This window comes from Sinohyriopsis cumingii, chromosome 12 (genome assembly GCF_028554795.1).
Source record: "Sinohyriopsis cumingii isolate HCF-2022 chromosome 12, ASM2855479v2, whole genome shotgun sequence".
In the NCBI taxonomy this organism is placed as follows: domain Eukaryota; kingdom Metazoa; phylum Mollusca; class Bivalvia; order Unionida; family Unionidae; genus Sinohyriopsis; species Sinohyriopsis cumingii.
The window spans coordinates 86794848-86809091 of NC_142972.1; the positions used below are offsets into that span (position 1 = coordinate 86794848).

The 14244-nt window shown below is 34.7% G+C and overlaps 1 protein-coding gene across 2 annotated transcripts in view; it reads right to left on the bottom strand.

The window, feature by feature from the left end:
• Nucleotides 1–4176: 4176 nt before the first annotated feature.
• Nucleotides 4177–14244, bottom strand: part of LOC149786903 (uncharacterized) — a 127998-nt gene continuing 117930 nt past the window's right edge. The window contains exons 26-27 of one of the 2 annotated variants that reach the window (XM_089977428.1): nucleotides 11429–12052; nucleotides 4177–9313 (exon numbers count right to left, since the gene is read on the bottom strand). In XM_089977428.1, the coding sequence (XP_089833554.1) occupies nucleotides 11471–12052 (582 nt within the window). In that variant the 3' untranslated portion in view covers nucleotides 4177–9313; nucleotides 11429–11470. The remainder of the gene's footprint in view (nucleotides 9314–11428; nucleotides 12053–14244) is intronic. The other variant, XM_089977430.1, reaches the window with a different exon arrangement.

The window sequence follows — 14244 nt, forward strand, 5'->3', positions numbered from 1 at the left end:
GCAGTGCTTCAATTTTGCCTATATCCACTCCAATGGTGTACAGTCCCATCAGGACTTCACTTTGCCGTGGTGGGTTGGTGGCAAATTCAAAATCAATTGTCTGACACCCAGCAGGGTGATTGACAATCATCCTATTTTCCTCGTACAATGTGTGAAAGTACTGTCGGATTTTGGATCTGCCTGGGCCGGTTTGTTCCTCATCTTGGTCCATATTTCTCTTCTTTGACTCAAATTGTTATGTGTGGAAAGCACAATATTCTTACTGTGAGATAATTCTCTATTAGTTTCATTGCAATTCAAGCCGGTCAACCCCCTCTACTTTTAGCTAACTCTTATAGTTAAACTACAAATACAATGATATATGAGTGCATGTAGTGCAAACAAAATGCTGTTTGCAACAGTGAATTGTGAAATCAGCTCACTCTGCTCTGTCGCACAACTCCCAGCCGGGATAATATATATTCAACAGGACTGAATGGTTGAAAATGTTATGATTATACAAATAAATCTTAAATAAATCTTAAATATGTATTAGTACAACTGACTAAGTAACCCTATCTACCTTTCCTTATCGCTCAATCTCTGGTAATTCCTTGCTTTGTACGCGCCATTGCTATAACTGACTGTACTTCTCAACAAGGAGTGTAAGAATGACCGTTTGATCGAGCAAACCACTACTACTTTTTATATTATTAAGTGCGTGGTTGAGCATACATGTGGTTATTATGGCTACCGGTCGCCGCTATTGTATCTCCTCCACTGAGTCAGGTGATACGTTGATACTGAGGCGAGGTTAATAAAAAAACCTTTACAGACTCAATTACGCGACTTTATGATAATTCGAAATTTTAAATACTTTTTTTTAATCGACACACAATGTTACAAATGTAGAAGGAAATTATTCAGCAAACCTGCATAACGTACATTACAACTTAACCCATATACAGCCAGACGGTTCTAAATTGTATCCAATAGCATCGAATGACTTAGTGCGTTTTAAATTTCGTTACTTTTATAACATCTTCTGAAAGTTGTGTACGTTGCTTAGATCGCTTACTTTTAGCGGTCGAGCTGCTGCAGAGCAAAAATCAATAACTGTTTTCAGTAGGATATATGCAAAGTTATTTTAACACATTGAATGGCGCAGATGCAATATTTTGCAATTTTAAATTGAAGTATGCAGTTTTCGTTCAGGTTATATTCGTGGCATATTTAAGGATATTATTAATTAAGTGGCTCTGACTTTTTATGATTGATTATTAATGAGTTTCCGTCTCACAAATATGTCATGAGCAGCTGGATAGAGGTGAATATTGGGCTATGCTTATCGAACTTTCAAGGGGAAAGTCATAGAGGACCATCCATGTAGTCGTTAAAATATGTGTCATAAGTTTAACCTTTGCAGAGATCGGTATTAAAGGCAGCGGGGAATTATAATATTCCCAGATCCTAGTGGCGTATGTTAGTAATGTCCGTTACATAAACCTAAGAACTGATTGGGTACTTTAGTGTTTTGGATATGTTTTCCAGACGAAGACTCGTATTTTATAAAAGACTAGTTAGATGTAAATTTCTTCACTCCAGGGTTGTGCGATACCCCTGTAAAGATTGTCTTACGGTTATGACGGTGTTAGGATACAATTTCGCAAGATCTAAAACAGAGCGAACCTCCTTCCCAATACCCAAATAACATAAGGCCTTCACATTAAAACACGTTTAATAATATACAAAATACATATTAATATTTACGGACAGTACTGAACACGATACAGATCTGAACATGTTTTGGTAACTGATTACTCATTAAAACACCTCTTAAGTTTTTGATGTTTAATTTCTCAGCAATATCAAGTTAATCAAAACTGGACACGATTAATACGCCTCCAAAATCATTTTTTAAAGATGTCGGCGGCTTTCAAAGCACTCCCGTCTGTTATTCAACGTTTCCAACACAGACAATAACTGATCCGCCAATATGTGAATGTAAAGTACTCGCTGTGCTCCAACGCTCTGTGAAGGTCCCTAACGCCACCTCATAATGTTGGGCACGAGTTTCCAAGTGGTCGTTTAAACAGGTCCTAGTTTAATTTACATTGGTAGATATTTACAGAAGATATGCTCGTGGCCAGCATCAGGGTGGCCAATCCAAATTTGCAATCTTTTGACGAAGTCAAGGATGACTTCTCTGATAATTGGTGTTTGATTCGCTCGTCGCACATTTTGTAGGTGATATCCACATAATTCATTTTCACAGGCCTTATTACAGGGAGTAGTAGGTCTAATCATTAACCACTTGCACATATTCTTTTCTTGAATCATTGTATATTATAAATTAAAGTTTAATTAAAATATATATTTGACTTAACTATATGATATATTAATTTATAAGATCACCTGCGATTATATCTTCTCTGGGTAGATTCGATCTTAACAGAATATCCCCTGACTTGCTGAGGCGAGCTCTGATTTGATGAATTAGACTCTATTTAATAGTACTCGTGGCGCCAATAAAGAGTTTCGCAACATTGGTGCGGCTTATGTGTGGTCAGCATTCACAGTCATGCAAGATGTTGATGCTACAATGAATGGCCAATGAGCTATGACAATCATTCATTATCTCGACGAAATAACCTTTATTAGAATAAAGTTTATTGCGGAAGTAGACGATACTTGGATTATACGTTACAAACGCGACCCTGTTCGAGAATCACATCACGATGCGATGTTGTAATGACAAATACAAATTCCAAACCAGGAACGTTGACTGATATTATTTTGGAGAGTTATATGAATACAGAACTCATAAAATTCAACCACACATTAGACTGTATGTACATTGTTATCCTTTTATACAAGATATTGTAGAATTCAACTGCACATCAGACTGTTTGTCAGATGGATACAGAACATGTAGAAATCAGCATCACAGCAGATTGCCTGTTACTTGGCTGCAAAACATATATTTCAACCACACATAGACTGCCTGTCATTCCGACATTCAGCAAATTCGACCACACATCAGACAGCCTGTTATTTATACATAACTCAAAGAATTCAATCTTATAAAATGCACTACATATAGTACATTCATGTATAGTGACAGAATGCAACCTGGTGGCTAAGATTGTGCGTATGTCGTTCATCTCACTATCAGTGTTGCTAAACATCATTAAAATGAGAGTTAGATCTGAGCAATCAAAAGCATACGAAGAGATATTACAGCTGACAAATGAAGATACTAAATATAAGCCATGAAGAGAAGTTATTCATTGTCACTATCCTTGCAGCTTTTGCTGGCTTTTAGAAAGTCACATTTATTTAGTTGCAGTCCCTCTTCTCTCTCTCAAAGGCATGGATAAAAAATTAATTATAGAAGAAACAATACAAACGTACGGCTAATGTACACACCCAGAAAGCACAGTCTAAAGGGAATGGTTTACAACTTTTGTATAGAGGCTCAAAGGAATGAATCGCAGAATGATTGTAAACATGATGCAATATACTTTGTTTGAAATTTGCTATGGTAGATACCGATATTTGTATTAAAATCTCATGAGCTCTTTAACAGTAATAACAATGCTTTTTAGATGCTTAAGTCCTATTATTGAAATATTCAGTTCATACAAGGACAAACTTAACTTTCAGCATATAGCTGGATCAGAATAATTTACTCACGGTCACTGAAGATTATATACATCAAACATCAGGCAACATATAAAGATGTTGAGAGAATGGATGAAAGATGTGTTTGATCACAGCAACGTATCATACTTTCTTTAAGTAAACTTAGTACAAATGAGTGTTTATGTTTTAAAGGAAAAATCACTGGTTGATGTAGAAATGTGTTTCCCTGCATTGAATGTTGAAGCTGAATATGAGACCAAGCCAAGGCCAATATTATGATGCTGATGTTGACTTTAATATGCATTTGATATTATATCTGAATAGGGGCTTAGTCATGGCTACATGTGATAATGTTAACTGTCATGATAATATTGAACACGTATCTACTGTCTTAGAATTTAAATGGTCTTAAAATGTTGGATTTATCATTTGTGAAAAGTATTAAAAGAACATGCAAACGATGTTAAAATTAAGGCCTGAGATACATCATTTGTAAATATTTTTAAAGAAAATTAAATAACCCGTGGAAATACTAATAACGAATTCAAAGAATTACTAGGTCAACAGTTTAATTAGGAAATCTCTTTTTGAATCTATGAATATATTCGATGAACAAAACCTGAAACTGAGAGAAACCTGAATGGAAAATGAGTGTATGTTTTAATATATTAATTACATTGAAATGACGGTATATTGCCAATCAAGCAAAGACTGGTATACCATTTAAACAAATATGAGGATGATTGTATTTTCATGCAGTGTAAATAACAGGGTAGGCCCTTTAAATGACACAATGTCCAACAAGAAAAAATATATTTTACTCACTGCACATAAATATTCAAACATTTGATGTTTTAAAACAGTTTAGGTTATATGCAGACACAGTTGTCAATTCTGAAAACTCTGTTGTGCTTGTAACAGGTTATACAGTGTAGGTGCATATGGAAGAAATATATTTCACATTAAGGATGGCAAACGTGTTATAGATCACATGTTACAACATCGCATTTATTTGATAGGACTCTAGGTGTTATGCTTTTGAGTAACCTCCCCTAGAGCACAATCCTAAATAACTACTAGTGCAATGTCATGCTGTACATGGATATCAGAACATGCAGAATATTAATGGTGAATATGTTGAATTACCTCCCCTATAACAAAACTACTATAATAACTACTAGCGCACGTTCATGCTGTAAATGAATGTAACACTATCCAGATGATTTCATGGCGAATATATTTCACTGTTTGAAGAACTGATTATTTTAAGAAATAAAAATATTGAAGAAAATAGTGATATATGTCCACGGTATAATATTGACCTTAGTCACCTGTCGCTCTAGAAGAGATTAATCAAGTCAGCAACTCATTTAAATGAATATAGTACATGAACTAGACGGTATTATAATTAGACTTGATGGCATTTACTTGGATTTGGTGCTGTTGTTACTGGACTAATTGGGACTGTACTAGAACTAGATGGCAGTTTACTTGGATTAACTGGTACTGTACTAGGACTAGATGGCAGTTAACTTCGATAAGATGGTATTGTATTTGGACCAGATGGTACTATACTTGCGCTAGATGGCATTGTGCTTGGAATAGACGGTAATTGTAATTGGACTAGAAAGAGTATTGTAATTTGACTAGTTGGTATTGTAATTAGACTGGATAGCATTTGACCTGGACTAGATGTTAATGTAAACGGACTATATGGGATATAATAATTCGGCTAGTCGGTATTGTACTTAGACTGGATTGCATTTTACTTGAATTCGATGATGTTGTACTTGGTTTAGATGGTATTGTACCTGAGCAAGATGGTATTGTAATGGGACTAGATGTAATAGTAATTTGACTAAATGGTATCATACTTTGACTGGATGGTATCAAGATGGTAATTTTTTTGCTAGATGGTATAGTACTTGAACTAGATTGTATTGTATTTTGGACTTGATGATAGTGTAATTGAAGTTATAGGTGTGAGAAAATTATTACACGAGGATGACAAAGGATCTACATAGTTATCATGGAATAACTCATTTCAATGTTCTAGGACAAGTTTCACAAAGTATATCAAGGGTAAAATAAAATAATGTAGATATTATCATGGATTAAGACAAGTTGATAAAAATATTCGTTGATCAAATAACATGGTTTAGAAATTATCACAGATTTCCCACTCCAGACTAATAAGACAAAAATTAACAAAGTTTATCAATGACAGAATAACACATCGCAAATATTATCAACAACTGTTTTGGAAAGAAAGATACATAAATGATACAGAAGTTATACAGAAATGATTAAACAAACAATGCTAAAAATTGCTATACATGTGTTAAAATATGTGTCAGAGGAACAATGGTGTTGATATTGTGTTTTTGTTTACATTTTAAAAGCTTTTGATTGTATAATTTTTTTATATTCCCTCACAAGGTGGAGCATATTACGTTATAACTGTGTTTGTCTCTCTTTTGTGTGTTACATAATTTAGTTTCTGCACAATACAGTGAGTTGCCACAATCTATATTTACGAAACTGTGCGAATGACATGCACTACAATTTCCAAACTTCAATAATAACCTTTGCTTCAACTACATTTATCAAGTCTTTTGAATGAGTAGTACTACGGTTGATAAAACTGTGTGAATGACTTACACCGCAGTCACCAAAATTTGTGACCGGCTTCCACTCCACAGCAAGCTTGTGTATGGCCTGCACTACAGGTACTAACTTTTTGAATGGCTCGATTTTGGGAAGAAAAGCTCTTACTATCCAGGTGGTATATTTGTATATTTTCTCATAACAAGTATTTTTCATTGAATATATATATATATATATATATATATATATATATATATATATATATATATATATATATACAATCTGAAATACATATGTTGTAGGAGCATTTTTTCATAGTAAGTTTTCTATGATGACAGTACCTCATATATATGGGGCCTCGGGTAGCCGAGTGGTCTAAAGTGCTCTCCGTTACGGATCACTGCCATCTCACCTCTGTCTGCGGCGGCTCGAGTCTCAGATTCAGCCAATGTTGGTATGTGAGAAAGCTTGACTGTAGCTTCTCGTGGGTCGGTGGTTCTTTACGGGGTTTTCCCGGGTTCTTCCTCCACCATTAATACTTTCCGCTATGTATAGCCTATCGTGTGCTGAAAAATGGCGTTAAACCCTAAAACAACAACAACCACCTCATGTATATTATGTTATATCATGTAGTGCATGGGACTCAAACTCAAACGACAATTAGGGCCACATGAGTACTTTTTGGATGACCAAGGGACCGCACCTACTTTGTATGTTTTCATGACACCTTGTGACGTCCATCACTTTACGAGCCACAGGATACAGTTTGGCGGGTCGCGTGTTTGAGACCCCTAAATATAGTGTATTCTGTCTATGAGTCTAGCTCAGCTAACCATAGTGTATGTTTTACAATCTGTATAAATTAGCTTTGTTTCTAAATTTAAGCTTTTATGTACATTATTTGAATCCTCAATTTACTTTGATAATTACTTGCATGTGCATCATCTTTATATAATTAAATATTTATAAAATTTAGAACTATTATAAATATGATTAAATCCTTCCCAGTATCACTCTGAGTGCATCTTGTTTTGGCAATATTTAATTTATTCATAAAACCTTCGGCAATTGTCTGTATTATTTGTTCACATCATCCGAAGGTCACAAGTGTTTATAACAGAGAATGCTTGTATAATAGAGTATATATATATATATATATATATATATATATATATATATATATATATATATATATATATATATATATATATTATATACTCTATTATACAAGCATTCTCTGTTATAAACATAACAATACTCTATCATACAAACATACTCTGTTATAAACATACCTATACTAAATTAGACAAATATAAACAGAGCCTATTACATAAAATCTGACAAAACAAAACCATATGTGTACACCTACTTTCAATTAGGCGTGTTTGAAACCAAGTAATTGTAATTTTACATTGGGCTAGTTTGAGGGGTTTAGCTCTGTCTATCACAATATATTTCTAGGGTACAGGGTCTCACTTATATGGACTTTTAGGTTACCAAGTTTCAGAAGGATGTTATAGGGCAAATAAAATAAATATATGGATAAAAACCTAATATTAAATCAAATCAATCACATCAAAATACAAATCAGAACATCTTAAAAACAACAATTTAATCAGATATTATGAAACAAAAGTTCCTATAATAGATCGATGCTCTACATTACGAAAGGAATTCAAAAATTACATACAGGTCAGCTTATTCATTTTTAACTGCTGGATATTAACAGTATTTCTCTTATTCATCTGAAAACTGATGAATCAACATTGGTAACAAAACCAATTTTGTAAGAGCTAACATCTTCAAAAGATACCTCTCTAATTGCCGCCGTTTACATTTGGGACCAAATATAAGTATTTCATTTATAACCTCATGTTACTATGACTATTTATTTACCAAAAGCAGCCACTGGATGGACCAAATAGATATCATAAAATGTAATGAAATTGTCCAATATGCAATACTTTATACTTTGAATGGTAGTATTTCTGCTGCCCTCAGTGAAAGCACCACTATTATTCACTATTTCTCAAAAATAGCACAAACAGTCTTAATGTGTTGTCCTAAGTGAGTGCACCACCATAAGTCAGTATTTCTAAAAAATAACATGAACAACATGAACAACCTTATGGTTTTGTCCTCAGTGAATGTGCCACTATAATTCACTATTTCTCAAAAATAGCAGGAACAGTCTTATTGTGTTGTCCTCAGTGAAAGCACCACAATAATTAACTATTTCTCAAAAATACCAGGAACAGTCTTAATGTGTTGTCCTCAGTGAGTGCACCACCATAATTCACTATTTCTAAAAAACAACATGAACAGTCTTAATGTGTTGTCCACAGTGAAAGCGCAACTGTAATTCAGTATTTCTCAAAAATACCAGGTAAAGTCTTAATTTGTAGTCCTCAGTGAATGCACCATAATAATTCACTATTTCTCAAAAATATCAGGAACATTCCTAATATGTTGTCCTCAGTGAGTGCACCACCAGCATCCACTATTTCCCAAAAAATAACGGGAACAGTCTTAATGTGTTGTCCTCAGTGAAATCACCACCATTACTCACTATTTCTCAGAAAAATAACAGTAAGTCACATAGAAAACACTATAATTGTTTTGTCTTTTTGCTCACCAATTGCCTATCCAAATGACAAATCTCTTCTTACACATCCAATCAAACAGTCACTAAACAATATAACATTTCTCAGTGAACTTGATAGCTCCTCTATCAGAACACTGGACCCTCATTATTACTACATACAGTAGTATTATTAGAGATGGAATCATGCACAATGCTGGGTCTGAATTATGGCCACATTAATAGACATGGGATTATACAACATGTCTGTTTCTAATTATGGCCACACACAGAAGTATATCTTGGCATGGGATCGTGCATGTTGCTTGGCCCTTAACCACACACAACAGTGTCACTGGATTGTGGATAATGCTGGATCCTAAATATAGCCACATACTGTAGTGACTTTTAGCATAGGAATGTGTATCCCGAGTTCATTTTGCTGGTGCCTGGGGTCAAACATTCTGCTTCCACATCTGTAGTAACTCTTATAGGACAAATCTGAAAAAAGCATACAGATCTTGTCATAGATACCTCTAAATAAAAACAATGGAATGCCTGAACTTAAGAAACAAAATAGATTGAATTTTCCACATCAACTAAACACTATACCTTTAATACAGTGTATCTTACAAGTATGTAAGTTAAACAAAAAACTATAAATTTATATGATTTTATTAAAAATACAAGTTGTTTTCTTCATCAATATTCAATAAAATATGCAAACAGTATCATTATTTACACAGTCTCTTTAAGCTATTATTTTGTCCATCCCCCCAAAACACTCATCATAGACTCTTAAAATTCATTTACAGATACCTTAATACCATTTGACATAATCGACTCTTCTACAGACATTAGAAAGTATTGTAGATGTCATTACCAGTTGACATAATATTGACTTCCACAGACATCAAACTATTGTACATGTCAATGTACCATTTGGTAAAACACCCACTTCCACAGACATCAATATAATGTACATGTCATTGTACCATCTGTCAAAGCCTACACTTCTAAACATCAAAATCATATAGATAATACAAACATATATCATTGGAAAAGCCTCAATGGCCAAGAATATGTCTTGGTAAGAGATGCTGATGTTCCCTACACAAAATAGCAAATCTTATATCAATTACTGAAAATAAAAATGGGTACAAAGATTGCATAACATTAAAAAAATGTTCTTGTAACAATAATATCATCAGATGCTCTAAGTGAGGTAAAATTAGCAGCTTTAATTTAAATATTCACTCTCTAACAATAAAATTGATGAAAGCTTCTATCATACAGTAGAATAGATTAGGATTACCGCTTGATACAAATGTGATGCAATATTATATGCATAAGATGACATTGTATTTAGATTTTTAAATATATGGGGATATTCTTCATACTGACAACAAATACTGTTACAAGTGTTACACCCATTATTCATATTCCAATATTAAATACTCCCATTAAGTATCCATGGGTTTCACACTCAATATTTATTTTCCACTTTTATATACACCCAATTTCATCCAGAAAAGCTTTACATTTTAAACCTCATATTAACATGACAGTTAAGTTGAAACCAACCTTTGAACCCCACTTATCGTAAGTTGTATTCATACTTTGTACCTATGGCTTCCATAACATGCACGCTGTACTTATACTTTGTACCTGTTGCTGCCATAACATGCATGATGTACTGACATCTTGTACCTGTTGCTGCCATAACATGCACGCTGTACTTATACTTTGTAACTGTTGCTGCCATAACATGCATGATGTACTGACATCTTGTACCTGTTGCTGCCATAACATGCACGCTGTACTTATACTTTGTATATGTTGCTGCCATAACATGCATGATGTACTTACACTATGTATCTGTTGCTGTCATAACATGCACGCTGTACTACCTGTTGCTGGCGTATCATGTGCGATCAGCTTATAATTTGTACCTGTTGCTGCCATATCATGCACACTGTACATACACTTTGTAGCTGTTGCTGCCATAACATGCACACTGTACTTACAATCTGTACCTGTTGCTGCCAAATCATGCACACTACTCTTTGTACCTACTGCTGCCATAACATGCATGCTGTACTTATACTTTGTACCTGTTGCTGCCATATCATGCACATTGTACTCTAACTTTGTACCTGTTGCTACCATAACATGCACACTGTACTTATACTTTGTACTTGTTGCTGCCATAACATGCATACTGTACTTATACTTTGCATCTGTTGCTGTGACTTCACGCACACTGTACTCTTACTTTGTACATGTTGCTGCCATAACATGCATGCTGTACTTATACTTTGTACCTGTTGCTGCCATATCATGCCCACTGTACTCTTACTTTGTACCTGTTGCTGCCATAACATGCACACTGTACTTATACTTTGTACCTGTTGCTGCCATATCATGCACACTGTACTTACATTTTGTACCTGTTGTTGACTTCATATCACACACACTGTACTTATACTTTGTACCTCTTGTTGCCATCATATTAGAAACACTGTACTTATACTTTGTACCTGTTGCTGCCATCTGATCACATGCACTTATACATTGTTGCTGTTGCTGCCATCACATCATGCACACTGCACATACACTTTGTACCTGTTGGTCTGTCTTCATGATGTTCATTTGTAGCTAACATGCTTCATAGATGGATATCACCTGACTCTTTTGCTTCTCCAACCCTTGGCTGTACACTGGCTGTCCACCAATTACAGCTTCTATGTCGTGAAGCACAGCTTCAAACTTGTTCCAGTAATCCTCTAAAGCTTTATGACTCATCTTTCCATCTGGGGAATGACCACTGATATGATTCCTATATGAGCGAATTCGCTCCACACTAGCTCCTAGAGATCTGTCCCTTGGCTGATCTGGCGGGTCATTTCCCCAGCCAGTTAATGGAGCCGTGACTGAGCTGACATTTCTGATTAGAGTATATAACAAGGAAAGATCGAACTGGTCTAATGTTCCTGTCTTTTGCCCCTGGGGATCTGGAAACACCAGCTGACTTTGATCAGGGTTAAGAAGCGGTCTTCCTTGTCTCCTGGTCAGTTTGACTCTTTTGGCCAGGATTGCCTGGTAGATGTCTGTGTGTGGTGCAGGAACTTGGGTACGGAGGACTTGTCTCATGGCATCTCCACAAACAGTTGCAAGAGCAATACAGAGGCGAGAATGATTCATGTGCTCTGGTGTTATGGGTGTATCAGGATCATGCCCCTAAAGAACGAGAAAGGTCAATGTTACTAAAAGATTCAATCAATGACCAAACATACACTAACAGTGACAATTCTGATGATCTTAAAACTAATGTAAAATCAGTACACGAAAATGTTGGTTCTAGTTTATCAAGATGGAATGAAAGAATGGGGTTTCTCTTTGACTGCATACATTGAGTGCTTGATGTTAGGAAATGTCTGCAAATCATATCAGATCTGCTTATTTTTCAGTAGTGATATAAAAAATAGCATCAGGATGGACTTTCAAGGAGCATCAGGATGGATATTTATGGGATCTCAATGGTAATATCGAAGAATCTATTTGCAGCAAATATTCATGATATCAGGTTGACAGAAATATATATATATATATATATATATATATATATATATATATATATATATATATATATATATATATATATTATTGCTTACTTACAATGAGGATGGACTTTTCCAAAAGACATACCACTCTTAGAGTCGGATGTCTTTCATGATATGTCCTCTGCTTTTCACCTACCATTTCAAATATGGAGAATCAATATTTGTAGTGGCACGAAAGACGATAAGGAAGTGATTTGTTTTTAAACTTTCACTTTCTATGACATCAGTCTACTAGAAATGTAAATGTATGCGTGTATGGATAAAATACTATTTCTTTGCTGTGATTTTGTATGCATATAGTGTGCCTGTGTGTGAGTGTGTCTTTATTTGCATTATAGTGAATGTTTGACAGTGTGTAATATTCTTTATGTAACTGTTTTTGTCTGTATCTATGTATGCATCAAAGTATGTTTGTGATAGTTTATGTGTGGGACAGTGTAATATATAGTGTCTGTAATTATCTGTTTGTATGTATCTATGTATGTGTGCTATAGTGTATGTGTGTAATAGTGTAATATATATGTCTGTAATTATCGGTTTGTATGTATCTATGTATGTGTGTGATAGTGCAAGTGTGTGATAGTATAGTGTATGTAATTATCTGTTTGTGTGTGTGTGTGTGATTTGGATTTTTAACATAGCTTTAACAATTTTTTAGTCCTATTGTATGATGTCTGCAGTGTGGCAGTTTATAATGATGTCTAGCACTGGGGTATTATGTCTCAGACATGTAGCGTGATGTCCCACCAAGTCACATTATCCTGACACCAGCCCAACCAGTCCTAACACTAACCTCATAATGCTGGGCTCCAAGCGAGGAAGCTGTTAGTACCATTTCTGTAAGTCACTGGTATGACTTGGCCGGATATAAAACCCACAACCTACCACTTCCGAGACGGATGCTCTATCCACTAGGCCACTAGAGCAGTAATTATCTCTTCGTATGTATTTATGTATGTGTCTGATAGTGTTTGTGTCTGATAGTATAATATACAGTGCATGTAATTGTCTGTATGTATCTATGCATATGTGTGATAGTGTATGTGTGTGATATTGTCTGTAAGTGTAAGACAGTTGAAGTCTGTGTGTTTGTGCATATATATATATATATATATATATATATATATATATATATATATATATATATATGGACTCTGGTCACCTCATTAATATCTGTAGATCTTTTCACATCCTTGAGCTCACGTAAATGCCTTACCAAGTAAAACTAAAATTGGATCAGAAACATGGATTTGTGAGTGGTAATATACTCAACCACAATCAGACCAAGGCCATTTTAATTTAATATCAACTAGATAAAATTGGAAGTCTTTTAGTGAAAATTCCATGTGGATATGAGCATCCATCCTGATGAATTTGTGATACAAAGATTGTTAAGATGACTAACAATGTGGATATATCGGATGTTGGATGGGAACCATTTTCATTTTAAGACCAACTGGATAAACTAAGTCTTGGAACAAAATGTCACATGACAAGATGGCCACCATGGCAGCCTTAGCTTCCTGTGAACCTGTGATTCTTAGCGAGATTTCCCATGGTTCATAATTACCCAAAGACATAAATGTATCAGTTGCCATGTATAGCCTATCATGTACTTAAAAATGGCATTAAGCACAAATCACCATGGTTGCTATAGAGGATGTCACATTGCTCAGTGACAATTTCATTAATCGACATCATGACATCATAATAAATCTTTAAATAAAAACCTGAACATTATTTTTAAGATGGTCTTCATAGCAGCCATATTTACATCATTTATATTTAGAACCTACCAGACATTACAAA